This window comes from Mus caroli, chromosome 11 (genome assembly GCF_900094665.2).
Source record: "Mus caroli chromosome 11, CAROLI_EIJ_v1.1, whole genome shotgun sequence".
Lineage (NCBI taxonomy): Eukaryota > Metazoa > Chordata > Mammalia > Rodentia > Muridae > Mus > Mus caroli.
This window is the reverse complement of record NC_034580.1, coordinates 53,219,607-53,246,909: the sequence shown is the minus strand read 5'-3', so window position 1 is coordinate 53,246,909 and position 27,303 is coordinate 53,219,607. Positions and strand designations below refer to the sequence as shown.

At 45.6% G+C, this 27,303-nt stretch overlaps 1 protein-coding gene across 1 annotated transcript; it reads right to left on the bottom strand.

The window, feature by feature from the left end:
• Window positions 1–14,881: 14,881 nt before the first annotated feature.
• On the bottom strand, window positions 14,882–26,114 carry Lypd8 (LY6/PLAUR domain containing 8). Its single transcript, XM_021177442.1, has 6 exons — window positions 26,048–26,114; window positions 23,061–23,163; window positions 22,588–22,701; window positions 20,655–20,813; window positions 18,469–18,603; window positions 14,882–15,364 (listed from the first exon to the last, which is right to left on the bottom strand). The coding sequence occupies exons 2-6, from the start codon at window positions 23,113–23,115 to the stop codon at window positions 15,042–15,044; spliced, it is 786 nt and encodes a 261-aa protein (XP_021033101.1). The 5' UTR covers window positions 23,116–23,163; window positions 26,048–26,114; the 3' UTR covers window positions 14,882–15,041.
• Window positions 26,115–27,303: the final 1,189 nt, after the last annotated feature.

The window sequence follows — 27,303 nt, the reverse complement described above, 5'->3', positions numbered from 1 at the left end:
TCATTTCCCTCTCCCAGTGCCCCCTCGGTGACCTTTCACTCTGCCCCCCTCCCTCAGTTACTTTCTTCCCAGTTAGTCTCCTCATCTGATTTCCTATGACACGACGTATCTCATTGCCATGTCTAGGTACCACTTTCTACAATCTCTTTCTTCCCTCTCTCGGTCCCTCTTCTAATGACCAACACACTCACACATATATAAAAACATGCTCATGCATACGGGCACGATGTTAAATTCGTGTTTGACACAGAAAAAAAATCTTCCAGCTGTAACTATGTTCCTGCAAATGGTCTTGCCTAATGGCTGAATAAAAATTCCACTGAGCGTAGGTGCCTCCTTCCCATTCGCTGCTCACCTGTTTAGGGTTATATGAGCAGTTTCCATCTCATGGCTGTTGTGACTAGGACGTGGATAAACACAGGCATACAGGTGTCTCTGCAGTAAATGGGCTTGGTGTCCTTACGGTCGGTATCCAGGCTTGGTAGAGCTGGCTCACATCACGACACCATTTTCAGTTCTCGGAGGACATCCGTGTTGATTTCCCTAACGTCTAGGTTAGTTTCCATTCCTATCAACAGAGAGTGGGTGTGGTTCTTTCTGTGCATCCTGTCAATCAACAGAGAGTGAGTGTGGTTGCATCCTCACCAGCATCTGTTGTCTCTGGGATGGCCCTTCTGACTGGGGTAAGGGACGGCACCTCAAAGTAGCTTGATTTTTCATTTTCCTGATGGCTAAGGATGTTGCGGCCTTTTACAAGTATTTATTGGCCATTTCTTATTCTAGAACTATTGTATTGCTAGCTCAGCTTTTGATTGGATGGGTGTCTGGTTTTTGTGGGATTTTTACATTTTCTTTTTTTAACTTTAAACACTTTATTTTTTATTTTTTTTACATAATTATTTTTATTAGATATTTTCTTTATTTACATTTCAAATGTTATCCCCTTTCCTAGTTTCCCCTCCGAAAATCCCCTATCGCCTCCCCCCTCCCCAGCTCCCCAACCCACCCACTCCCCTTCCTGGCCCTGGCATTCCCCTATACTGGGGCATAGAACCTTCACAGGACCAAGGGCCCCTCCTCCCATTGATGACCGCTATCTGACACACAGCTGGCAAAGCTCATCCAATCCTGCAGCTGCCCCTTCACTATGATGACTGAGTGCTATGCTGTGTTATGTCACCCCAATTTCTAAGTCTTGGAGTCCTTTTCTGTGTTGTTAGGGCTTTTTGTTTGTTTGTTTATGGGGGGGGGGTCCAGAAACTCTGCCTATGTCGCTATCTTGAAAGTTTTTCTGTTTTTCTCTAGAAGTTTCAAAGTTTCATGGTTTTTACCTTAAGGTTTTTTACACATTTTGAATTTTTGTTTTATTTTGTTTTATTTGTTTGCTTGTTTGTTTGTTTGGGGGGGGGAGGTGTAAAGTCAGAAGTGAGAGATATGGATCTAGTTTCATTCATCTAATGTATGTGGTAGTTTAAATGAAAATGCCCCGCCCCCCATAGGCTCACAGATTTGAATGCTTGGTCCCCAGGGAGTGGCACTATTAGATATAGCTTTAGTGAAATGGGTGTGGCCTTACTAAAGGAAGTGTGTCACTGGGAGAGGAGTTTGCGGTTTCAGAAGCCCAAGCCAGGCCCAGGAGCTTTCTCTCTCTCTTTTTTTTTTTTTTTTTTTTTTCTGCTGCCTGTAGATCCAGATGTAGACCTCTAAGCACCATGTCTGCCTGTGTGCCTCCATGTTTTTTTCCATGATGATAATGGACTAAATCTCTGAATTGACTAGGACAGCATGGATACCCATGTTCCCTAGAAGCGTTTGTCAAAGAGTCTGTCTTTAAACAGTCTCTTTAAGTGTTAACAGTGTCTACAAGCGTTTGTTAAAGAGTCTTGTCTTCAACTGCTTGCTTAGTCCGCTTTTGACAACTGCATTGAAAAAAAAAAGTATGTGGTTTCAACTGTTTGAATTTACTCTGGGGACCTCTATTCCATCCATCCCATTGGTCAACATGTGTTCTGTGAAAATACCATGTTGATTTTGTTATTATGGCGACTGGATATCCTGTTATCCAATACTGCTCTTTTGCTCCGGATGCTGTGGCTGTTCGGGGTCCTTTATGCCTCTATACCAATGTTGGGTATAAGTTTTAAGTTCTGAGAAAAGTGTTGTTGAGATTTTGATGGGGATTCCATTGAGTCTATAGATTGTATTCAGTAATCTAGAGCTCTTCGGGGTATCAGTTCTGCCCTCCTATACAAGGATGGACTTTTCAGCCATGTAGCTGCCTTCAGCTCAGCCATATTGGTATAAGCTAGTGGGCCTCTCAACCCCTTTGGAAGCTACCTATCAGATAGTTACATTATGACTCATAACAGTAGCAAAATTCTATAAGGTAGCAACTAAATAACTTTATGGATGGGGGTTAGCGCAGCATGAGGAACTGTATGAAAGGGTCACAGTACTGGGAAGGGTGGGAACCACTGGTGTAAGGAATCCTCACTCAGGTGCTGAAAGCAACCCCAGGAAACTCACTGTTTCACCAAAGCTGATTTGTGCAGAATCACTTCTTCTCGCGCTGTTGGTTTCTCTCTAGGGTGAGTGGACTCCCTAGACATGAATTGCTCATGTTTCCCCAGGAAAAGCCAGACAACACTTGACTGTTGCGAACAGCCCTGGCTGAACCCAGGAATGAAGACTTCTCTCTGAGAGCCTGATTTTAATTCTTTTGCAAGATAAACACATCTAATATACAGCACAGCGCCTATTACTGATAACCCCACAGGTACCCCTGAAAATCTGTTGAAGAGACAATCCATGCTAAAGGCTTTCATCAGAATTTAGCAATAGGATCTGCAGTAAGGGGAAAAAAATGAATTCAAACAGAATCTCATTTTCATATTGTGACGTGAGATACTTCTTACTCTTTCTGTGAGCAGGATAGTGACTGTGAGTGTTTGGTGTGAGTATATGTCGGGCAAAATCAATGATACTTTTAATCATTAGCTTGCAGCAAAGTGATTAAGCCTTTGTTGAACAGATTAAAATCTATATTGAACGGGAGGCATTTTGCCTATGGTTAAGATGAGTGGATCTGGGGTTGAGGAGACGTCTTGGGGTAAAAGCACTTGCTGCACAAGGATGGAGATCTGAAGCCTTTGAACCACATAAGGCTGGACATGTGTGGCACACGTGTGCCCGCATTCTCCTCTCTCTCTCTCTCTCTCTCTCTCTCTCTCTCTCTCTCTCTCTCTCTCTCCCTCCCTCCCTCCCTCCTTCCCTCCCTCCCTCCCCCCGCTCTCTCTCTCACACACACACTGGATTAAAGGCTCTCACACAAATGCTTGTAGGCATCTCTGTCACCGTCTGAAGCCACAGCAGGCGTGTTCAGTGAGGACCCTCTGCTTTGTTCTTGTTCCGTGACTACCTCTACAGTGAACTCTTTAACAATGCCTAGGAGCCACCCTTGGTCCTAAATTGAGGAGCAACACACTCATGGCTTCACTCAGGTAGACTTGGGTGGGACTGTTTCTTTGGTCTGCACCAGCACACTTTCTAGGTGAACAGACACTTGTTCAAATCTCTTCAGGTAACACATCCCCAGTGGCTCCTCCCGGTGTTTTCCAAGAAGTACATCTTGGGGTATATGTGTGAGCTCTTAGAAAGCACCATGTTGTCATGACTCCTGTCATGATCTGCATATTCTATTTTATATGAGCACATTGGCACTTTATTCTGAAGGAAGTAATATCCACAAGCTGGAATCACCTGAGAAATAAGAACCTCAATTGAAAAAAATACCTCCCTCAGATTCACCTGAAGGCAAAAAATAGGAGGAAAGGTGTTGGTATCAGGACCTCCGAAACCTGTGACATCACATAGGTGACCCGCACACCTGTTGCCAAGGCAACAGCCACCATATTCCCAGAATCCACTTGGCTCACCTCCCACCTTTACCTGCGACTATATCACCATCCATATATAAAGAAAGCCCCCCCCCCATATCTCTCTCTCATCCCCGCTTCTCTTTCCACAGTCACCTTGCCCCCCCCCCCAATAAACCTCACGTGAAACTGTTTGGCCTGGTGTGGTCTTTCTGAAACCGCCTGAAGGTCATAGCAAAAGGGAAACAAACTGAACCGCTGCACACAGTTCAACAGCTCCCCCTAGCGGCGTGACTCCCAAGGATTCTTCCACACAAATATAAGTACAGGGACAAACTGCATCTACAGGGTGGTGACAGCAGCTTAACTTACAGGCAGATGGAGCCAGGGCTTCAGAGAACTGTAAACTGAGATAGAAAACCATCACATCTCAAGAAAAAAAAAATTCTCCTATTGCCTTGTCCCTGCCCCACTCCACCCTGACAGGCTGCTTTGCGACAGGCAAAGCTTGGGGGAGGAGGGGATTGCAAAGGAGACTGAGATTGAGTCGAAGCCACTGCCAAGCAAGACCAAGTCAGCCCTAAATTGAAAAGTGGTCAGAGTCCGGGTATATCTGATGGACTCCTATTAGATGTCTCTGTCAGTGTAATCAGACAGAAGGATTCGATGTCTAAGAAAGGCTAAAGAAGTACTAGGGGTGTGTGTGTGTGTGTGTGTGTGTGTGTGTGTGTGTGTGTGTGTGTGTGTGTGTGTGTGTGTGTGTTGAAAACCATTTAATCCAGAAAGAAGGCATGAGGCAGAGGAAGAAAGAAGAGAAGAAGGGAAAGAGAAAGAGGAGGGAAAGCAGGGAGGAGGAAAAGGGAGGGGAGGAAGAAAGGGAAGAGGGAAGAAGGGGAGAAGAAGGGAGAAAGGAGCTGCTCATCCTTGGCACCTCCAACAGACCAAGAATCGGTCTCACCACCCCCTCTCACTTACTTTGCTTTTTGAAGCAAAGAGTTTGAGAAAGTGTTTTGATATGGATTTGAGGTCATCAATACACAGACAGAGACATATAAGGACAGTGGCTGGTGCTTCACAATACATGTGGGCATCTAAGAGAGCCATGGTGACTCACCTTAACAATAGTTATACACATAGGATAGCATTACTTCCTTATACACCGTTTATAGGACTTAGACTGTTAAAGCCTGTTGGAACCCTGTTCTTAGTAAGTGAGCTCTAAGGTTTATGGGCTGCCTTCTACATATTTATAGGCTGGTGATATAAAAACACAACTCAACAACAGCATTGTTCCTGTAGGTAGGTCACAAGGCAGTGGTGAGTGCTTTCATGCGCATGGCCTACACGTTGTTCATGAAAGCCTCTTTTGTTTTCCCTGGTTTTCTATCCTGTCTCAGTTTCTCCTTCTCTTCATCTTAAGGGCTGATGATAGTTGAAACTCCTTGTCCTGAGGTTTCTGTTTGATTTTTGTTTGTTTTTATTTTTTTTTTTGAGATGTGTGTGTGTGTGTGCCATTTATGTTTGTACTCACAGAGTCCAGAAGAAGGAACCAGATCTCCTGGCCCTGGGGTCATAGGCACTTGTGAACCCCTGTACGTGTGTGCCAGAATCCTCCACCAGGCATCTACCAGAGCTGCAAGTGTTCCTAACTGCTGAGCCATCTCTCCAGCCCCCTGAGGCTCCTTCAGGCTTGAGAGGAATACAGATGTTGCTTATACAGGATTGAAAGTCTCCATCTGCCTAGTCTAAAGAGGCACCGAATGCCTGTGTTTAGGTAACAAAGGATCAAAATAATTACATGAGAATTTGAGAGAGATTTCAGCGGTGAGACAGCAAATCATACAAACTGCAAAGCTTACAGCAGATTTTCATGTTTAATTCAAGATTAGCATAAAAAAATGAGACATCTTTCTCCCATAAAGACCTGCAGATGATACTTAGAAATCCCCAAAACTGAAGTAAAAATCTGGCAGATTTAACTCGAGCATAAAGATCCGGAACAGATGACACATCACCCATGCTGTCAGATAGACACACACAGAGCTCCCTCTTAATAACAGCAAAGATCCCCCTGTGCTGTCAAACACCAAGCACTGTGTGCTGCTTCTTAATAAGGAAGGCAGATCTGCATGCTAAGGTGGATTTGCCTGAGAAGCTTCACAAAAAGAGTAAAATTTTGGCAGAGTATTTGGTATTGAGGGGCACAGATCATCTTCAACATTTTTCAGAACTGATATTTGGATTTGATAATCATCAATGCTAAGAAAACCCCTGAGAGGACCAGCTTCCAAACTGCAGTCCTCTACCTACCACTAACACGATGTACACAACACATCTCAAGAACCATCTATACCTCTCCTGACCCCATAGAGCAGGCATTGTGTGTTCCATTGTTCCCGTGGCACAGGTTGCAAAGCTAAGACATGAGAGGTAAGAACCAAGGTTGAAATTGAGAACCATACTTTCAGATTTTAAAGGTCCAGTCCCTGACCACTGAGCAAGAATGCTTCTGATGTATATAGCTGGAAGAGATGCACCTGGGTAAACCCCCACAGGCTGTGTGTCTGGGATCTGGCCAGTGAGAAATAAACACAAATTGTGGATGTTACTGCCAACTCTGTCTCCTCAGGATCAGGCATGCTGCACTGACCCTTAGATTCTTTCTCCCTCCCCCTCCCCCTCCCCCTCCCTCTCTCTCTCCCCCTTTCCCTTTCCCTTTCCCTCTCCCTCTCCCCCTCCCCCTCTTCTCTCTCTCTCTCTCTCTCTCTCTCTCTCTCTCTCTCTCTCTCTCACACACACACACACCAGAGAACGACATGCATAATATTTATTGAGTATTTTAAAAGTCACAGGGGATGGTGGTATAGAAAGATCTTGGCCTCTTTACTCTCAGAGAAGAACTAACTGGTCAGAAAAACTACCCAACCAAGACCATCTGGTAGGTAGCACCTTCACTGACTGGCCAAGGATAAGCAAACACAACCCACTGGTATCAAATGCCTCCTTAAACCCACAGCATTGCCAAAAAAAAAAAAAAAAAAAAAAAAGCATGACTTCTATAAGAAAGTTCAGAGACAGGCTCAAACTGAGAGACCTTTTAGAAAACAGTTGACAGGTAACATTCTTAATTATCAAGGTCTTGAAAGATCCCAAAACTATCATTGAATGGAAGAGAAACACAAGATTCATTGTAGAGAACTAGAAAGAAGACCTGAAAGCAAACATTAGAGAAACCTGATAAAATTACAAATGAAATGGGCTGGCTGGTGAGGCCTGCTCCTTTTAGCATAACTATATCCATTTTATATTTAGTCTCTGTTTGGTTCATAAGATGAAATTAAGTTCAGGTTCTCAGACTCCTCTTCCCAGAAGTAATTATCCATAGCTGACACTGAAACAGTCTCCTAAAAGGTCATAACAACACTATGGTTGTATTACTTAGGCTCTGTTATCTCAGTGCTCTGAAACTCCCTTGTTCATCACTCATCTACCACCCCTCTTACCTCACTTAGGGCCAATCAGCTTAAAAGTCAGCTGATAATACTTTGTCTAGTTAGCCAAAATGTTAGCCTCCACCCTTGCCTTCTGAACTTCTGAACTTGGGTTTTCCTATAAAAAGCCTGCCCTAAGAACAGACTAGTACCACAATTAGGTTCCCTTGTCCTTTTTTGTGGTCCTGATTAATCAGTCATGGTATATGTGTGTTCAATAAACTATCCTTGCTTAACTGAGATTGGTGTTCCTATGGTGTTTGTGTGGTGATTCCTGAACCCCCAACATTGGCCAATGATACCGTTCCAATGCTCATTTCCTCTTCAGTGCTGTATTGAGGTGATGTGAGATGCAGACCTAAAGAGAACCTAGCATGATGGCTAACTTTAATTGTCAACTTAACACAACCCAGACTCACATGGAAAGAGGGTGTCAATAAGAGGTCATCTATATTGGGTTGGTCTGTGGATATGTCTAAGAGAGATTGTCTTGATTGAGTCAACTGATGGGGAGACCCAACCCACCATCCTAGGAAGGGAGTCTTGAGCCGAGAGTGGAGAAATTGAGCTGAGTACAAGCAAGCAATAAAGTAAGGTGTATGCATACATTTCTCTCTGCTCTCGATTGTAGATGTGGTAGACCAGCTGTCTGAAGCTCCTGCCCTTCAGTGATGGACCATAACTTGGAACTGTGATCTAAAAACAAATCCTTTATTCCCTAAATTGTTCCTTTTGTCAGAGTATTTTATCACAGAAACAGAAATTAAACTTGAGCAAAAATCTATCCTGAGGAAGTGACTTTGTTGCTGTAGTAGATTTGACTATATAGCTTTTATGCTTTGGACTGTTATAGAAAAAAAATGAGGGCATTTGGCACATTGGGCTAGAAAAGCCACTGGATACTGGAAGCAGAGCAACAGGACATTTTAGTGACAACTTGGAAGATAAAAATTCTGTAAGAAACATACAAAGTTGAGATCCAGATCATGGGTTTTAGAGAATATCTAAGACTCTATCAGGAACGGGATGCAGTCATTCTGTGTGGCTAAGACTGTGTATGTGCTGGTCAAATTGGGACTGAAAAGGCAGCTATGACGATCATAGAAATCAACACCACTGGAATGAAGTTCTTAGCTTCAATGGAGCAAAGAAAAGTATTTCCTTAGGGTCAGCACACAGATCCCGGTGTGTGTGTGTGTGTGTGTGTGTGTGTGTGTGTGTGTGTGTGTGATCTAAGAGGGACAGGCCACATCTCAAGCTGGCAGCAGATCTTGGAGATATAAGGGTCATCCACATGGTACCAGTTATGAAAGCATAAAAGATAACAAGATTTAGGGCATCATGGAGAGGAGCTCAGAAGATGCTAAGGTCATGTAAACCTGCTGGTATAGAGCTGAGCTACCCTACAAAGAGAAGCTGCATGTGTTGCAGGTGTCAGAGATGAATGGGTGGGGCCAGAGCTGGATGGATGGGGCCTCCTAAGTCCTTTGGAGCAAAACTCCATTAGGAGCTTCAGATACCAGACTTTGGACCCACAAGATCTGGAATGTGCCCTGCTGGGTTTTGAGTTTATTTGTATCTAATTGTTTAACAGGACCCAAGACTTTTGTAGATCCCAAGACCTTCATACAACTGATGCCATATTAGAGACACCAGTCTGACCTTAGAATCTAGCATGTAGGCTCCAACACCTGACAAAATGGGAACAAAGACCTAGCCAGGATCTGGGAAAGCCCCTAAATGTATCAACCTTGCTTTTTGGCTCCTGTAATTTTGCTTCTTCCTAACCAAAGTGTGTCAACCAGGATGTGGGTTTTGTGCATAAACAGAAATTAATAGGGAGACTTGGGGCTACCTATTTTGAGCAAGTTCCCTTTGTAATCTTCCAGCTGGCAAATGAGGACTTCCTGTTGGCTTTAGGGGTCTGTGCTCTTTAAAGGAGTTGCCTCATGACATTCTGGAGACCCCAGCAAGATTCCCAGGGACACTAGGGCCTCAGTTCCCCTGGGCTGATTGCACAAAGAACTGGCATTTCCTAGGGAGTATGCACCCCGAGACATTCCAGAACCCCAGGAACCTCTCCCACTTCTGCTCCAGATGCCTCCACCCTAAACAGGAAGCTACAGAAAGTCACCTGGATCTGTCCTCTCTGGAGGTGAGTCTGTTTCTGACACCTGCGGCATAGGGCACTTATGAAAGTCTGGACCCAGCCCTAGTTCCAGCATCTAGGATTCACAAGAGACATCATTTAAATCTGGGTGGTGGCTACCTCTGGTTGTCCTTACTATGTGTCTTTCTGCATTTAACCTCTGTGTGTTTCTGTCAGGTCTATTGGTTGACAAAACAGATCTAAAATGGAAGGGGAAATGAGCCATTCTGGTACCATGGTGGCTGCTGCTCCTGTGATAACACACAAATGTCTGTAACTCCTGTTCCAGATAATACAATTCCCTCTCGTGGCTTCGGCAGGCACTGGAGGCATTCATGTCATACACAGACATGCTTTCAGGCAAACATCCACACACCCTCAGACATCACAAATACAGTAGGCTCATGTCTGTAAGCATCCTGTTGATGGGCATCGTGGGACCAATTACTTCTGGAATCTTGACAAGTGCAACAGTTGCTGGGGTCTATAGAGCAGCAGGGAAGGAAATGATCCCCTTTGAAGCCTTCACCCTGGGCACTGGGCAGATGTCCTGCATAGTGGAAGTCTCTTTTTTATGGATTTCAGCTACTCTATAGCATACACCCTTTCACTGTGATGTCATCCCCTGCATCTTATAGACTCCTCAAAAGGAATGGACAGTGTCATGGTTTCTTCATTCCTCAAATGGAAGCAACATAGGAGGCCTGAGAGTGCGAAAACCACCACAGCCCTTTCCTCTAATTGAAGCTCCAGAAATTAAAGACCCTTGTGGGCACCCATCATTCTCAGCCAAGACAAGATCCTTGGCTTTTCTTCTTTTGTGGCAACTTAAGAAGTTTTACACACACACACACCGTCACCTAAGCCAGCAATGCCTTGGAGTCTGCATCCTTCCTTCGAAAAACTGTATGTATCATGGCCGTTTCCTAGCAAAGGTGGAGAATGCTGCTTGAGTTCAAGGGAGCAGCCAGCACTGTACACACCATACTGAAAGCTTAGGACCCTGGCAGTAAAGCAAAGCTGGCTTGGGTTGGTTGATAACAAACTGGTGGCATGTAACAGAAAGAAGAACTGAAGTAGAGTTCAAAGCAACAGCTTTGGTTCCACCCACTGTCAAAAGTAGGTGACCACTGAGAATGTGACATGTTATGAATAACTAGCTTGACCTCTGATTATTTAATATATTTCAAGAAATGTGAATTTATCATTTGATCAAAATAAGCTAATAAGCTAATTGAAGTGGGGTTTTGGCTTTTTTGTTTGTTTTTTGTTGTTGTTGTTTTGTTTTGTTTTGTTTTGTTGTTTTAAGACATGAATGAAGTCTTGCTTTGTTGCCCAGGCTGGCCCAAATTCCTGGGCTCAACGCATCCTCCTGCCTCAGCCTCCTGAGTTGCTGGGGTAATAGGCATCACTGTCATGCCTGATCAAGGTTCTTTTCCCAAAGAATGTCCATGACACCTTGTCATTTTTGTTTTGTTTTGTTTTTTTTCGAGACAGGGTTTCTCTGTGTAGCCCTGGCTGTCCTGGAACTCACTCTGAAGACCAGGCTGGCTTCGAACTCAGAAATCCACCTGCCTCTGCCTCCCAAGTGCCGGGATTAAAGGCGTGTGCTACCACTGCCCGGCTGTACCTTGTCATCTTTAACCCTATCCATTTTATTCACCACCACTGAAGACACACAGACTTTCTTAAGTGACTTGACTTGAACTTCAAAACCGGTAGGCTAGGATACTCTTTGGGCATTCAGTCACAGATAAGATACTTGCAAGATTCTGTTAGAGTTGTTCTTGGTGGTTTTCGTTGATTTGATGAGTCTGTGCTTGTGCCGTGTGCTGAGGGGCCAGTGGCTATTGGTTTTCCTCACAGTGTGTTTACCTAGCAGTGGCTCCTTAGCCTGCTCTTCCAGTATTTGCATAGCCACTACCAGAAAGTGCCTAACAGTTCCTCTTCAGACACAACCCCTCCGGCCTTATTTTTCTTCAAGAGAATTGGTATCCTTAAAGAGTAGTGGTAGTTCTTAACTCAATTTTAGCTATTTTAATTTTTAATTCTACTGCCTAACTTTGTTTTTCCTTAAGAAGGCCTCCAACCTGTGACCTTCAGAAGGGGAGTGCAGAATCTAAGCACCTGTCATCAATTCAACAGTTTTGCAGAAGCTACAATAAAATACATAAAATACAACAGTCGTGTTGTCACCTGTTTTCAAAGTAGCTTCTGGTGATTAACAGATATTTTTAAAAGAGAATGCTCATTGTGAGATTAAAGCTGTATCTTAAAGCAAAAAAATAAAAATTAAAAAAAGATTATGGTTTAAAAGTGTTGTGTTGTATGTATGTCAAGCTGACAAAATGTGGGATCTGATGATTGGCTTTAACTATCAGCTCAATTTAGAACAACCAGGGAAGAGGGTCTCCATGAGGCATAGTCTATATTAGGTTGGCCTGTAGGTATGTCTTGTTGTGTGTTGGGGAGAGGGGGTTATCTTAAGTAACTGATATGCAAAAACACATTCCACTATGGGTGGTGCCATTCCCTTGGCAGGGGGTCCTGAACTGTATGATAAGAAATCAAGGTGATGCTGTGTATATATGTTTCTCTCTGTTCTTAACTATGGATGCCATATGACCAGCTGCTTCACACTCCTGCTGCTGTGGAACTGTGGTCTGAAATAAGCCATTTGTCTCCTAGAGTGTGTGTGTGTGTGTGTGTGTGTGTGTGTGTGTGTGTGTCTGTGTCTGTGTCTGTGTGTCTGTGTGTGTGTGTTTGTGTGTGTACATGTCTGTATATATATATATATATGTATATATATATATATGTGTGTGTGTGTGTGCCTGTGTGTGTGTCTGTGTGTACATGTCTGTGTATATATATCTGTATGTGTGTGTCTGTGTGTGTGTGTGCCTTTGTGAGTGTGTGTCTGTGTGTGTGTGTGCCTTTGTGAGTGTGTGTGTGTCTGTGTCTGTGTGTGTGTGCCTGTGTGTGTGTCTGTGTGTGTGTGTGCCTTTGTGAGTGTGTGTCTGTGTGTGTGTGTGTGCCTTTGTGAGTGTGTGTGTGTCTGTGTGTGTGTGCCTGTGTGTGTGTCTGTGTGTGTGCCTGTGTGTGTGTCTGTGTGTACATGTCTGTGTATATATATATCTGTATGTGTGTGTCTGTGTGTGTGCCTTTGTGAGTGTGTGTGTCTGTGTGTGTGTGTCTGTGTGTGTCTGTGTGTGTGCCTTTGTGAGTGTGTGTGTCTGTGTGTGTATGTGTGTGTGTGTGTGTGTGTGTGTGTGTGTGTGTGTGTGTGTGTGCCACCCACCACCACCACCACCACCACCCCGAGCACGCACGCAGCAACAGACATGAATCTGGAGCACTGGATGATGGCACTCCTGGTTTTGTAACTTTTCAGTTAACATGAAATTCAAAATAAAAAGCTAAAGTGGGCCAGAGAGACTGCTCTATGGTCAAGAGCAATTGCTGCTCTTGCAAGGGACCTGGATTCTCATCCCAGAAGCCACATCAGGCTGTAACATCATCACCTGTAACTCCAGCCTCAGAGGATATGGCACCCTCTTCTCTGTGAGCACTGTATTAATGTGAACACACACACCATACATACATACATACATACATACATACATACATACACAGATACATACATACACACACACATGCACACACCATGTACACAGAAATCATAAAAATTAATGGTTTTAAAGATCTAAAGTAAGTCAGAACCAGCACAGTGATGTGTGCCATTATAGCCCCCATGGTGGCTTGCTCCAGCTTCATTGTCAGCAGCTCTGAACAGTAAAAATCCTTGTTGGTTCACACCTTTTGATTTCGTTATTACAGAAAACCCTATTTATCCAAAACCAGTCCAACACCCACCTTACTATTAACTTGAACCATCCAAGCTTGGGCCTGAGTGGCTGTCTTGTCCCCTAGGTATCTGCTTTAGAATGGCTGACCAGGTTCAACTCCCTTAAGTGAAGGGACCAGGGCTTTCTGTGGCTATATTACACCCTGCCCAGTACATCCTCCTAATTCCAGGCTCTGAGCCCCCTGTCCTCTGTCTTCATGAAGATTTGATCATTTAACCAGTGGGAGCAGCCTGGTCCTCAGAAGTCCTTCTGCATATTCCCTTCTTGTTCTTCATAGTGACATTTTTTTTCATTTGCTGTGGGCCTCTGGACACAGCCAGGACAATTGATGAATACAAGATTGAAAAGCTGCTAAACTTCTGTGTTGGTATCAGGAACAGCACAGGACATGACAGGGCTCAGCTAGGGTACTTCCTTCATGGAACTATATAGGCAGTAGCAGGTGAGATGCTGTAGTGCAGGGATGCTGGAGTGCAGGGATACTGGAGTACAGGGATGCTGGAGTGCAGGGATGCTGAGTACAGGGATGCTGGAGTACAGGGATGCTGGAGTGCAGGGATGCTAGAGTGCAGGGATTATGGAGTGCAGGGATGCTGAAGTACAAGGATACTGGAGTTCAGGGATGTTGGAGTGCAGGGATGCTGGAGTGCAGGGATGCTGAAGTACAGGGATGCTGGAGTGCAGGGATGATNAGTTCAGGGATGTTGGAGTGCAGGGATGCTGGAGTGCAGGGATGCTGAAGTACAGGGATGCTGGAGTGCAGGGATGATGGAGTGCAGGGATGATGGAGTACAGAAATGCTGAAGTGCAGGGATGCTGGAGTACAGGGATGATGGAGTGCAGGGATTATGGAGTGCAGGGATGCTGGAGTACAGGGATGATGGAGTGCAGGGATGATGGAGTGCAGGGATGCTGAAGTACAGGGATGCTGGAGTGCAGGGATGTTGGAGTGCAGGGATGCTGAAGTACAAGGATACTGGAGTACAGGGATGCTGAAGTACAGGGATGTTGGAGTGCAGGGATGCTGAAGTACAAGGATACAGGAGTACAGGGATGTTGGAGTGCAGGGATGCTGAAGTACAGGGATGCTGGAGTGCAGGGATGATGGAGTGCAGGGATGCTAGAGTGTAGGGATGATGGAGTGCAGGGATGATGGAGTGCAGGGATGCTGGAGTACAGGAATGCTGGAGTGCAGGAATGCTGGAGTACAGGAATGCTGAAGTGCAGGGATGCTGGAGTACAGGGATGATGGAGTGAAGGGATGCTGGAGTGCAGGGATGCTGGAGTGCAGGGATGCTGGAGTACAGGGATGCAAGTAGAAGGTACCAGAAAAGCCATGGATTTAGCTTCTCAGACGCAAGATGGACCAGGAACAGAGACATCATTGAGTCCCGAGGCAAAGAAGCACCTATCTCCAAAGCAAAGACCCCACCTCCACCCAGAGATGAGAAGGGCTGATCAGTGAATAGCAACCAGCCCCAAACATATCAGAACAGATTGTCTAGACTTCAAGCAACACTTTAATAAAGGAGATACTGTGGCTGCTAGCATTGCCTGGAGTCCTGTGACTTCCAACCCACTGGACAGTCTAACTGGAAGGTATATGAAGAGAAAGGTGTTGACACCCATGGGATACTGGATGGAGCAGAGCCCAGGAACCTCAGAACAGCAGCTTCAGAAGGAGGAGGCTGCCGAAGATAGAGAAGGTGAAGGAAGCTTTGATGCCCATGCTAGCCTGTGAAGTAACAGGCGCGGGGGGAGTTTTGATGCCTGGTTGGGTAATGTTGATACTTGGTGGGGTATCAGAGGCGAGGGAAGTGTTGGTGATTGGTGGGATAGTGGTGGTCAAGTTGGACTCAGTGGGCTGCGTACATTCAACCGACTTGAAAACAAACTCTCCAACTGTCGTGTTCCCAGTGGACAGGAATTGACAAGTAGACTTGCTGATATCGGAACAGCCCTTCAGCTCCACTCTGCCAGACCCTGAAGAAGTAAATGAGACAATCAGAACTCTGCACAACCCTCTGCCCAAGTCCCAGCCCATGCAGTTATTTATCTGCAAGGAGTTGAACAGTGTGCAACAGCCCCTTGACTCCTGGAAGCCATCTTTAAGGAAGAAGTCCAGAGTTAAGAATACCACATAGTAGTAGTCCAAGAACTATGGAGGTCAGAGTTCAGGCCCCTCCTTACCAACCCCAAAAACAACTGAGGCTGTGAGAGGTGGGTTGCAAACCCAGACTTAAAGGAGAGCTGGGAGGTAGTTCTTGGATGCCCGTCTCATACTCCTGTGCAGCTGTCCGGGGGAAAAAAAAAAGCCAAAATCAAACCAGGTACAGTGGTGCACACCTGCAAATCCAGTACTTGGCAGTCTGTCCCAGGAAGACCATGAGTTCAAGGCCAGCTATGTGGCAAGACTCTATCAAGAAAAATACAAAAGGGAGGGAAGGGCAAAAGAAGGGAGAGGGAGAGAAAGAGGAGAGAGGGAAGGAGGAATCAAAAGGCAAAGGCAAGCATGGGTGACAGGCTCAGGGTCCGTTCTTTCTCTCAACTCTCCATTCCAAAAGGAATGAGTCCCTGGGCACCCTGGGCTCCACCCAGCATTTTCTTTTAGAAATCTTACTCCTCTGGATCTGACTTTTTCCTTGAGAAAAAATGAAAAGTGCTCAGGAAATTCTCAGCATCTCTGTCTTAGTTCTGTTTATTTAAACATAGCTTCAGACTCAAGTTGTAGGGAAAGGTCCATGGCTCTTTCAAAGACATAGCTATAACAGCAGCTACTTCTGAGGGGTTGTGCCCCTACGGGGCTGTCAGCTGCAACTCAACTGTCCCTAGGAAACAGGGAGCTCGCTGAGGAGTGAAGGGACTCAGTGCAGTCAGAGTGTATTGTGTGAAAGAGACCACCAAACCCCAAGAAGAAAACAGTTTGCTCTTGCTTCACCCCAGGTACCAGTGCTGAGAGCTGAGACACTCTACATTAGTCAGGACGGTGCTTGACACACCGTGACAAGCAAGAAAAACTCTTAGTTTGTGGTCTACCTGGCTTTGAGCATTCATGAGGCTACATCACCAGGAGACACAGGGATGAGATGAGCATAGAAATTCTTGGCAAAGTACCTTCCAGTACCCTTAACACTAGTAAAAATGACCATCCCACCAAAGGCAATCTACAGGTTCAATGCAATCCCCATCAAAATCCCAACACTATTCTTCAAGGACATGGAAATAAGAAAGGAAGGAAGGAAGGAAGGAAGAGAAAGAGAGAGAGAGAGAGAGAGAGAGAGAGAGAGAGAGAGAGAGAGAGAGAGAAAGCAAGCAATTCTTTGGCACAGCTTCCAAATTAAAAACCAAGGCAGGTTCAAGGCCAGCCTGGTCTACAAAGTGAGTTCCAGGACAGCCAGAGCTGTACAGAGAAACCCTGTCTCAAAAAAAAACAACAACAAAAAATGCCTGGAGCATTTCAAAAGGAAAGTGTGACCTTTGCAGTGAACAAATGTATGTTTTACATGTGTGAGGCCTTTGGGAGACAGAGAAGACAGACAGAAAGACACAGAGACAGAGAAAGGGAGAGGGAGAGAGAGCAGACATTCTGAGATATGAAAGTTTATAGAGGCAGTAAAAAAAAAATCATTTTGTCACTGTCATGCAGCCTACCCATCTTGAGATTGTCAGAAGGTATGTATGATAATAATATAATTGTCTTAAAAAAAAAAAAAAAAAAAAAAAAAAAAAAAAAAAAAGACCAGTGGCTGCCAGAGAGTTGGGCACAAGAAAAGCCTGAGCAGGTGCTCACAGACATCTTTCAGGACAAGGCCATCCTCTATGTTACACTGTCATGGTGGAATGCACTACATCAGGAGTGATCCTGAGGTTAACTGGGGACAGGTAACAGTGAGCACCTGTGTAGGCTCACCACTGTAGTGAGAGCTTTGACAATGATAGCAATTACACGTGAGCCAGGCAGCAAAGGTACATGGGAGATGTCTGTGCCTTTAACCCAGCTTTAGTGTAGTCCTAAAATAGCTCTTAAAAATAGTTTTAAAGGTTTAAAAAAAAAAAAACAGAATACTTGGATACCCTGAAATCTCTGTGGTTCTAGTTAAGCTTTGAAATTAACATTAAGCAGAAATCGAAAGGAAATTTGTATTTGGGTGCAGGTCTTAAGCTCGTATGAGTCTGAGCTGTTTTTTAGCTGAGACAGGCTAGTTATTGGTTTTTGATTGGTACCTTTTTTTTTCCTTCTTGGATATCACTAGACCACACTCCCAAGAGTTCTTTTAGCCAGGATTGACTCGTTAGCCAGGAAGACATTACACATTCACTTCCGGCCCTGACTCCCGAGACAGCCCCACCCTTGCCCTCCTGTCCTCCTCTCCGCCCACCACCACAAAAGATCAGCAGAGCTCCACTAGAAACTCTTCTAGGAAAATAAGACCAGAGCTACAGGGCGGCAGTGGTCGCCGAACTGTTCCTTTAGCAAGAGACAAACACGCACTGCAAGCTGCCGTCAAGTTGCCCGGGTACTCTGGCAAAATGATGGCCGTTCTCAGGTTACTTTTGTAGAAGAAGAGAAATAACTAGATGGCCCTAGCTGCTCCAAGTCAACACCTCTCAAGATGTAGAAGAAAAGTATATATAGGTATTAAAAACAAAAGTCACAGAGGCAGGCAGATTTCTGAGTTCGAGGCCAGCCTGATCTACAAAGTGAGTTCCAGGACAGCCAGGGCTACCCAGAGAAACCCTGTCTTGAAAAAACAAAAACAAACAAACAAACAAAAAAGTCACACACCTCCACACCTAAAGAACAGTGGCAGTTGAGTAAAGAAGCAACTGCCAGGAGGGCCAGGCAGTCAGATAGCTGAACCTGGGGTGTGACTAGAGAAGGTCAGAAGAATGGCAACCAGATGAAGCCCTAGAAAAAGAGCAGAAGTAGCAACCAGCAGAAGGCTTCCTGGCAGTCTCTAACTAAAAGACGTCCTGAGCTAAACCTCCCTCTGTTTCTGTGATTCCCCAGTTCTTCTGCTGCAGCTCAGCAACTTGAATCTTGTTTCAATATGAGCCCAGTTAAGTAGCTGAAGCTCGAGTCTTACCATTTACCATCTCTGCAATGATGTAGACACATTGTTCTCCTTCGTAACACTTTTGGGGTTTCTCCTCGCAGAGTGTTTTGTTGTGACCATAGCAAGACATGCACTGCATGTCAGTTACGTTCTGTGTTCCGGATTCTGGGTAGAGAAAAGCCGTTACTTAGATTCACGTTATCACACTGTCCTGAGAGGCAGGAACAAGCACGAAGAAAAGCTGCCGGAAAGTCTACATTCCAGGAACCTCAGATCTAGCCCTAAAGACACATGCTTTGCCCAAAGGTTTCCTATGCACAGCTCCTGAGATTCACCCCTGTAGGCCAACCAGGTCTCAAGAATGGTGATCCACAGTGGGGTAGACATAAGCGAGAAATAAAAGAATACAAGCTGTAGTCAATGTTAACATCAGCTGACTGTTTGAAGCCTTAGCCAACAGGTGTCTGATTGCCATTAATTTAAGACTTGTTCTGAGCAGATGAAAATGGTCCATTTTCATATTGTGATAGAGAAAAAAAATGTTTAAATCCCATTGAGAGCGAGCCTGACCCCTAACTGCTTGTGCTTATGATGAGGAACCTCACCATCTCTGCCCACATTGTTTTGTTTTGTTTTGTTTTGTTTTGTTTTGTTTTGTTTTGTTTCTTCTTCCAAATCAGTGCTTTTCAACCTGTGGATCATGACCATCAGAAAAACACATATTTCCATTGGTCTTAGAAACGGCTCAGTAGCAAAGTTACAATTATGAAGTAGCAACAGAAATAAATTTATGGTTGGGGGTTTCAATGGTTGTGGTCCACAGGTTGAGAACTGCTGCTCTAAATGTAGACTTTGATCTAGAAAACCACTTCTCAGACTGTGGTCCAGGCACTCCTGGGTCCTTGAGACCTGCAGAGATTCCAAATGGTTAAAGCCACTTTTATCTGCTTCTCTTACTACTCCTGTCACTTTGTGTGCATGCAGAAGAATTTTCCAGAAGCCCCACATAGTGGATGAGACCCAATCAGATTTAATATACAAGCAAATCTGAGATCCCAGTTTCCTTCTCTCTTCTTTTTTTCTTTTTTTTAATTAGATATTTTCTTTATTTACATTTCAAATGTTATCCCAAAAGTTCCCTATACCCTCCCCCTGCCCTGCTCCCCTACCCACCCACTCCCACTTCTTGGCCCCCAGTTTCCTCCTAAGCCAGGAGTTAAACACTCTGTGAAAAAATATATTGGGGCAGGGCTAAAGAGATAGCTCAGGAATTAAGAGCACAGGCTGCTCTTCCAGAGGACCCGGGTTCAGTGCCCAGAAACCATATGGCATATTACAATTCTATATCTCCAACTCCAGAGGAGCCGACTTTTGCTATGCATGGAGCATATAAATGCACACACATACACGTAATATATATTTTAATAAATACTGTACCTATTCGTATATATGTATATATATACTAGCATATATCATATATTAGTATATCTAATTACATATACACTACTCATTAAATATTTTGGAAGTTACTTCTAAGTAAAACTCTTACTAGTATTAGTATATATATAACTTACTATTTGTTTTTGTTTTTTGAAACAGAGTCTCACTATGTAGACCAGGCTGGCCTTGAACTTGGCTAATTGATTTTCCTTTTGAGTATTTGAATTAAGATCTGTGAATTTGCTTAGCTTTAATTTCTAACTTGGTAGATGTTCCCAGATGGAGACCATATAAACAAAGACTTGGAGAGTCTTCAGTTGTTACTGAGACTTAAAATGTTGCCAGGCACGGAGGCACACACCTGTAATCCCAGCATTAGGGAGGCACAGGCAGGAGGGCTGAGTGAAGGCCATCCTTGGGTCCATAGCAAGTTTGGGGTGAGTCTAGACTGTGGGAGACATTGTGTCAAAGAACTTCTTAGTTGAGGCCCTGAGATCACAAAACTTAAAAATGACCAAGGAGCATTTGCTTTGCTTGCCACAAGAATGGCCCATGAAATCCCTGTCTTCACCAAAGGGAAAGCAGGGTGTTTGACCTGCCTTAGCATCCCCCATGTTTCTTATGTAACTGCTATAAGTCAGATGCTAACGTTATCCAACTGGATGCAGAAGTGCCTGGGCTGGAGACATCCACCCCCAGCCAAGCAAAGCAAGCAGAAAAGCAAGAGTGGAGTGTGAGGGTGTGGCCCAGGACAGGCTGCTGGGCCCTGTACAAACCAGAGTGGGTGGCATTGCAGGATGCTCCTTGGCAGCACTGGCTTGCAAAATGGTATCTTTGGTCATCAAATAGATGGACAGTGAAGGCCACCTCCGTGCTGTTCTTGGTGCAATTCGATGCGGAGCAGAACTTGTTCTGGTACACATGCAGGAACCCTCCTGCAGCAAGGCAAACACAGACGGTTAGCACCCGGAGAAGCTTCCGGGACAGGAGCATCCTGGGAAGACAATGCTTCAGACAGGGACAGACGACCTAAACCTCTGCTCAGCACAGTTTGGGAGAGACTGGAGAAGGATTCTTATTCCAAGAAGAACCCAGCCAGGTGGTAATGGCACATCTTTAACCCCAGCACTTGGGAAGTAGAGGAAGGTAGATCTCTGTGAGTTCAAGGCCAGCCTGGTCTACATAGTGAGTTCCAGGACAGCCAAGGCTACAGAGTAAGACCTTGTCTTGGAAAAAACAACAACAACAACAAACAAAACAAACAAAAGAGAAAACTGCTCCCCATCAGAGAACTCTTTCCTTCCTCAGATTAACAGAGAGATGGGCTAAACTCTGTCATTATACGTGCAACCCAAAAGAGATATATGTGAGCCCAGCACAAAGTTGTAAACTTAGATCTATTAAAAGTTTCAAGATTTTGTTCTTGCCGTTGTTAACTACATCTCTTGTTCTTGAACATGAGTTTGGTGGTGACAATGTTCTATCATGTCAAAAGGTTGGGTAAAATGCTTAGACACGAGGGACACCAGAAAAATGGTGGCCTAATTTAACATATAAACAGCACACACACACACATAGGCCACTAATTTGTCTTAATGTCTCAAAAAGTACTAAAGCAGACACAGTGGGATTTTTGTATATGATTCAACCTCACAGTAGCCAGCTGTGGTTCTTTCCTAGAAACTGCACGAAAATCCAGTCATAGCTATGCAATACGGAAACATCAGCTACATGTGGCTGTTACATTAAATGTGGATTAGTCAAAATAAATAAATTAATGGATTGGGAGTGTGGTTCTGTGGTAGAGTGCCTGTCTGGCACATGCAGAGCCCTGTATTTAATGGCCAGCACCACACAGACACATACACACACACAAACACAAACACATACATACCAACCACCAAAAAACATTAAGTAAAGTTAGCGGGATATGTTGGTATATAATCATAATTCCAGCATTCAAGCAGTAGAGAATGACATCAGCTTCCTCAGTGGTTTTCCACCTTATTATTTTGGTCTGGACCTCATCAGTTTTAGGCTGGCCGGCCATCAAACTACAGGTCCCTCGGGTCTTAGCTGCCCAGATACTGGGGTTAAAGGCATGCACTACCATGCCTAGCCTTTGTCCATAGATGCTGAGTGGATACTCTTGGGTCCTCAGGCTTTGTACAGCAAGCACTTCATTGATTGACCCATCTCCTGGGCGCCCTTGCTTAGATGTCAGCTGTTGTCCTTGCTGCTTTTGTGCATGGAAGATTGCTAAGTACTCTGAGAGATTCCCAGAGATCAGAATGCCTGGGGAGGTATTCACTGACAAAAAAAAAAAAAAAAAAAACATTTGAAAAGATAGGAGCCAGCTGCGGATGGAAGAGATGGCTGGGGTGGGTGGAGAGGATACAAATGTCTCAGGCAAAACACCTTCCTTTTATTCAGCTCTGAGTTGCTCTTGCTGTTTACAAAATGTATCTACAGTGAAGTTTCAATCAATGGAAGTGATTTCCATGACGCCACAGGGCTCATCCGATTGTCTGATTCTGTGCCCATTTTCCTATCCAGCTCCTGCTCACTTCAGCCACTGGGGAGTTGTCCGCATGACCCGGTAGTCTCTCTGCACTGTACAGCCCAGCCCTGTCTCAGGCATCCTTCCTCTGTGCCCACCCTCTTTAGCTCCTACCTCCCACAAGTCCCAGCGACGGCAGCCCCACTCACCTAGAGTGGAGTTGACAGAGGACTCCACACAACTGAAGGACTGCGTACTGCATTCAGTGGCCTGGGCATCACAGGTGCTATTGTACGTATGACACTGTGTACAATTCAGGGAGTCTGAGAGGACAAAGCATTTACAGAATACAGTCAACAGCCAGCAGACATTCACAGAGCACCACGCCTGCAACAGGATAAATATCCAGATGGGACGCCCAACTGTTCTCTAAGGATTCCCGAAATTAACATTGTGAGATGAAGCCACGCCCATAAGTTTTGCCTCGTCATTCACCGTTCCCCGACAGGAAAAATCCAACCCTAACCAACCACAGAGTGGTCTTTCTGAAGGCAGAGTCTTCATGGGTCTTGCGCAACACAACAGGCCAGGTGGTAGGAACCACAGGACGCCAAGAGCAAGAATATTCGGCCGGAGTGGGAAAAAAGCTGTATTGCAAAGGGGGCCGAGTGGCCTCTCTCACCTACAACTGTGATGGCAAATGCCGCAATGACACCAGCGATGAAGACGCCTCTCATGATGCTGGAGTTGGCTTCCCCAGAGGATGGGGCCACAGAGCCTCAAACCTGGAGAGACACAGAGGGCAGCCCGGGGTCTTAGAGGAATGCCTACCACCAAAGAGTGTTTGAAAAACGCTGAAACAGCATTAGTGCTGACTCTGTCCTTGTGTCTGGGGGAAAATATAAACCAGAGTTTTGTATGGGTGCACGGGGCTGTGACTCGTGTCCATGAAGCACCAGGTTGAATTGAGGCTGCAGATGGGCAGACGGGCCAATTTCCAATTCTGCCGGGGCCAAAGTTTGTGCCTATCAGATTTCTGTCACTCCAACAAAATGCCTAAGATGGTCAATTTATAAGGAAGAAAGATTCCCTGTGACTGATGGCTTCAAAAGTATCAGTTGGGCTGGAGAGATGGTTCAGCAGTTAAGAGCACTGACTGCTCTTCCAAAGGTCCTGAGTTCAATTCCCAAAAATCACATGGCATCTCATCTGTAATGGGATTCGATGCCCTCTTCTGGTGTATTTGAAGACAGCAAGCGACAGGACAGTGTACTCATATACATAAAATGAATAAATAAATCTCTTTTTAAAAGAAAGGAAGAAAGAAAGAGAGAAAGAAGGAAGGAAAGGAAAGGAAAGGAAAGGAAAGGAAAGGAAAGGAAAGGAAAGGAAAGGAAAGGAAAGGAAAGGAAAGGGTCCGTCATTTTGACCTATCATATGGACCTGTGTAGAAGGTGTTCGATTCACCTATGGCAGCCAGGAAAATACAAGGAAAGAGGAGAGGGCCCCCATTGTCTCCCTCAATGAGCTAACTTCTTCTAGCCACCCTCCTTAAGGTCCCAGCATCTCAATGTAGAGCTGCAGGCTGATGAGCAGGCCATGGGGCTTTTGAGGGATACTTGAGATTCAAATCCTACCAGGGCCCTAGATAAAGAGCTGCCCTGGGTTCTGAGTCCTCCTCACTTCCCTCTGGTTCTGTATTCCCCTCACCTCTCCCAACATAGATCCTGTGTTCCCTCCCCACTCCAGAGTGCAGTGGGTATTCTCCCTCCAGGGGTCTCCTGCACTCCCTCCCTGGGGTGCTCAAGGTCTTAGCTGCCTCACCTATGCAGACACCCGTGAGCCCTTGCTATGCTTCAAGCCCTTTACACGAACTCATCTGCCCTCCAAGGCAACCCAGTACTATTCTTAGAACCTGGTCAAAATTGAGACAAGAGAAATGCCCTCAAAATCAAGCTCTTCCTCCAGAGAGGTGTCAGAGCTGGGACACACCCGTTCTGCTCTGCCTTGTGACATACCTCAAAACCCCAGACCTGGACACGCCAAAGCTCCTGAGTCAGATTAAAGTGTCACCAATTTCTCAGCACCTAGCATTCCTTACCTGCGATTTGTCTGGATTAGCTCTTGGAGGCTTGCTAGGCTTTTGCCGTGTTTGTTAGGATTCTAGCTTGTGAGTTTCGCTTTGCCCGAATAGCAGCATGACACAGAAAGCAAACATTTGCACGGAGCCCTCCCTGGTTATGATATTATTTACCCTATCAATGGCAGCCATGACCAAATGGGGCTCCTCGGGTTAATCCACTCGAGGTAGATAATGACACACCTGTCTGTCATTGGTACAGGAACCACTGTTCAGATGCTCAGTAGCCACGGAGCAGCTGTTCCCAGCCAGGGCAGGCAGAACTCTCCCATCCCATGGACCATTCCTAACACCACACCCCTGCACCCGAAAAGTGCTACCACAAGCCAGTCTGGTGTTGCCGTGTTTCTCAGACATGCAACCACGGGGAATAGCAAAAGCAGCCCAGGCTTAAAGCAGGCTTAAAGCAGTTCCAGGTTCTTCCTATGACAGCTGCCACGGGCTGAGGAAGAGCTGGCCTTTTCCAGGGAAAACAGCCTTTTTCCTGCTCCATTCTGTACCCGCCGCTCAAACACACAGCCCGTCACACTGTGTACACAGCAGTGTGGCCTTCTGGTTGACTTATTAGGAACTAGGGAAAAAGGAAAGGAAACTAGCCTGGTCAGAGGGACAAGAGACCAATGTGTTTCCCCAGTGGCCATGAAGTTTAGAAACCCAAAAGACAGATAGCATATGTCTTGGTTAGAGTATGTGACACTCGAGCTCTGCATTGAACTACGTATTCCTTCACATACCAAGGCACCTCTCCAGGCCTGGCACCTCAACAGCTGGGGAAAAGACTTCTCAAACCTAACTTCTCCTTACTGGGAAGGAGGAGAGGAAGAGAGATAAAAGATGTGGGGAGAGGCAGCCATAGAAGGACAGCCCTAGCACAGATCACCTCAGCTCCACCACCAGCCTGATAGTGAGTGAGTCTTATCTCCCGACCCAGAGAAGTCAGGACCTGGCTAGCAGACAGCAGAGAGTCAGAGCCTAGTGGCAATCCTATAGTGGGACATGAGACCTGTTAATCACTTCTATTGGCTGGAATAACAAGGGTCTTATGTAGCCCAGGCTAGCCTCAAACTAACTTTGTAATCAAGGATGACCTTTAACTTGTAACACTCCCGCCTCTGTATCCTGAGTTCTGGGCTGACAGACATCCACCTTCCAGTCTCTGAGGCACTAGGGATGGAACCCAGCACTTCCTGCTTCTTAGGCATATACTCCACCATTTGAACTCCATCTCCAGTGCCCTTCCTTACTTGCAACATTCAGCAGTCAGGTAGCATGCTTCCCAAATTGCTGGCATCTGCCAGAGAAGCAGGAGCTCAGAGGCAATGTGCCACACGAACAACAGAATGCCATGCAAGCAACCTCCCTCTCCCAGCCTCAACCTCTGCTACAGCCTGCCCATCTTGAGATGGGGACAGCAGTGGGCAACGCTGAACCTCAAGAACATCCTGAACACTGGCCAGAGCAAGCCTGAGTGCCCTGAGTGCCCCACCCCCACCTCCAGGATGCAGGCTCCAACCTCAGAGTCCCCTCACCTTCCGGGTCCAGCCAGAGACACTATCCGGAGGAAGATGGAACTTGGCAATGTGGTGGAGCAGGTGTGAAAAGAGGCCTTATATAGTAGGTGGCTGTATGCTCTAAAAGCCCAGCTGCCTTCTGGGGAGGGGCCTTTTTGTTAGCCAAACCCCAGCTTAGGGCTGTTAGACGGTGCCCTGCCCAACTGTAGTGACCCTTAACCCTTGGCCCCTGTGTAGGTGGTGTTCTTTCTGAGACCTGCAGGAATTGGAAGTACCAGCCTTCCCGCAGTGTGTGAGAGAACACAGTGTGTTCCTACCATCTTCCAATGTCAGCTGTAGCCTACTGGCTCACTTCCATAACCTGAGACTGGCATTTCTGAGTAACAGCTTGGTAACAGCTTGATTTACAGTCAACTTCCAGTTCTGGCAAAATCCTCATTTATAGATGAGGAATCCCAGCTATGGAAGGAGGGATGTAACAGGCTTTCCCATGGCAGGTCACAGGGCAGGGTGGGATGGATCACAGGAAGGCCACACCATACAGAAGAAAAGAGTCTCAAGTCTTTTGGGCAAATGACTTAACTGGACTCAGTTTCAGAATTTTTCCAGCCAAGTTAAAGCTAAACGCACTGTGCAGCTGCATGGGATGATGAGTGGGCCAGGAGGGGAAACTTGCCCACAGCAGGCTCTCCTCCGGGCCTCCAGCAGGGATGACTACCTTCTCTAACAGCCAGGGTAGCTTTCTGAGCTATGTCTGAGCAGCCAACATTGACCAGAGCCCAGGTCAGGTGCACTTGGAGCCCCTCCTGGTCCCTCATGTGACGCTAGGGCTCTCTTCATCTTTCTGTTGTCCTACCAGCAGAGAGAGAAAGAGAAACTCTACCAAGAATGAAATTGATGAGTGTACCCACACCAATGCCCACAGCCTGAATTCAAACTCAGAAGTTCTTTGCTCTTAAAAATAAATATCTCTTAGCCTGCTACGGTGGTGCCCACCTTTAATCCCAGAATTTAGAAGGCTGAGACAGGCAGATCTCTATTAGTTCAAGGCCAGCCTGGTCTACATAGCAAGCTCTGGTCCAGTCAAGGCTACATAATGAACCCTCACGTCATTTCACCATGCATTTTCCAAGGCCACCTATCAGGAACGTTAGAGGGGTGTTAAGCCTTTGGAGTTACTCACACAGATGATCTCAATCGTGCTTCCCAATTGGTGTCAACACTGAAGGCAACAACAGCCTCTGGACTAGACTAGGCATGTCATGTCACGTCAT

Excerpts from the sequence above, each read along its gene's own strand:
- Lypd8 (XM_021177442.1), bottom strand. The coding sequence starts at position 23,115 with ATGAGAGGCGTCTTCATCGCTGGTGTCATTGCGGCATTTGCCATCACA. Across the intron at positions 22,702-23,060 it reads ATTTGCCATCACAGTTGTAG|ACTCCCTGAATTGTACACAG; the intron begins GTGAGAGAGGCC and ends TTGTCCTCTCAG. Across the intron at positions 20,814-22,587 it reads CTCTGTCAACTCCACTCTAG|GAGGGTTCCTGCATGTGTAC; the intron begins GTGAGTGGGGCT and ends GCCTTGCTGCAG.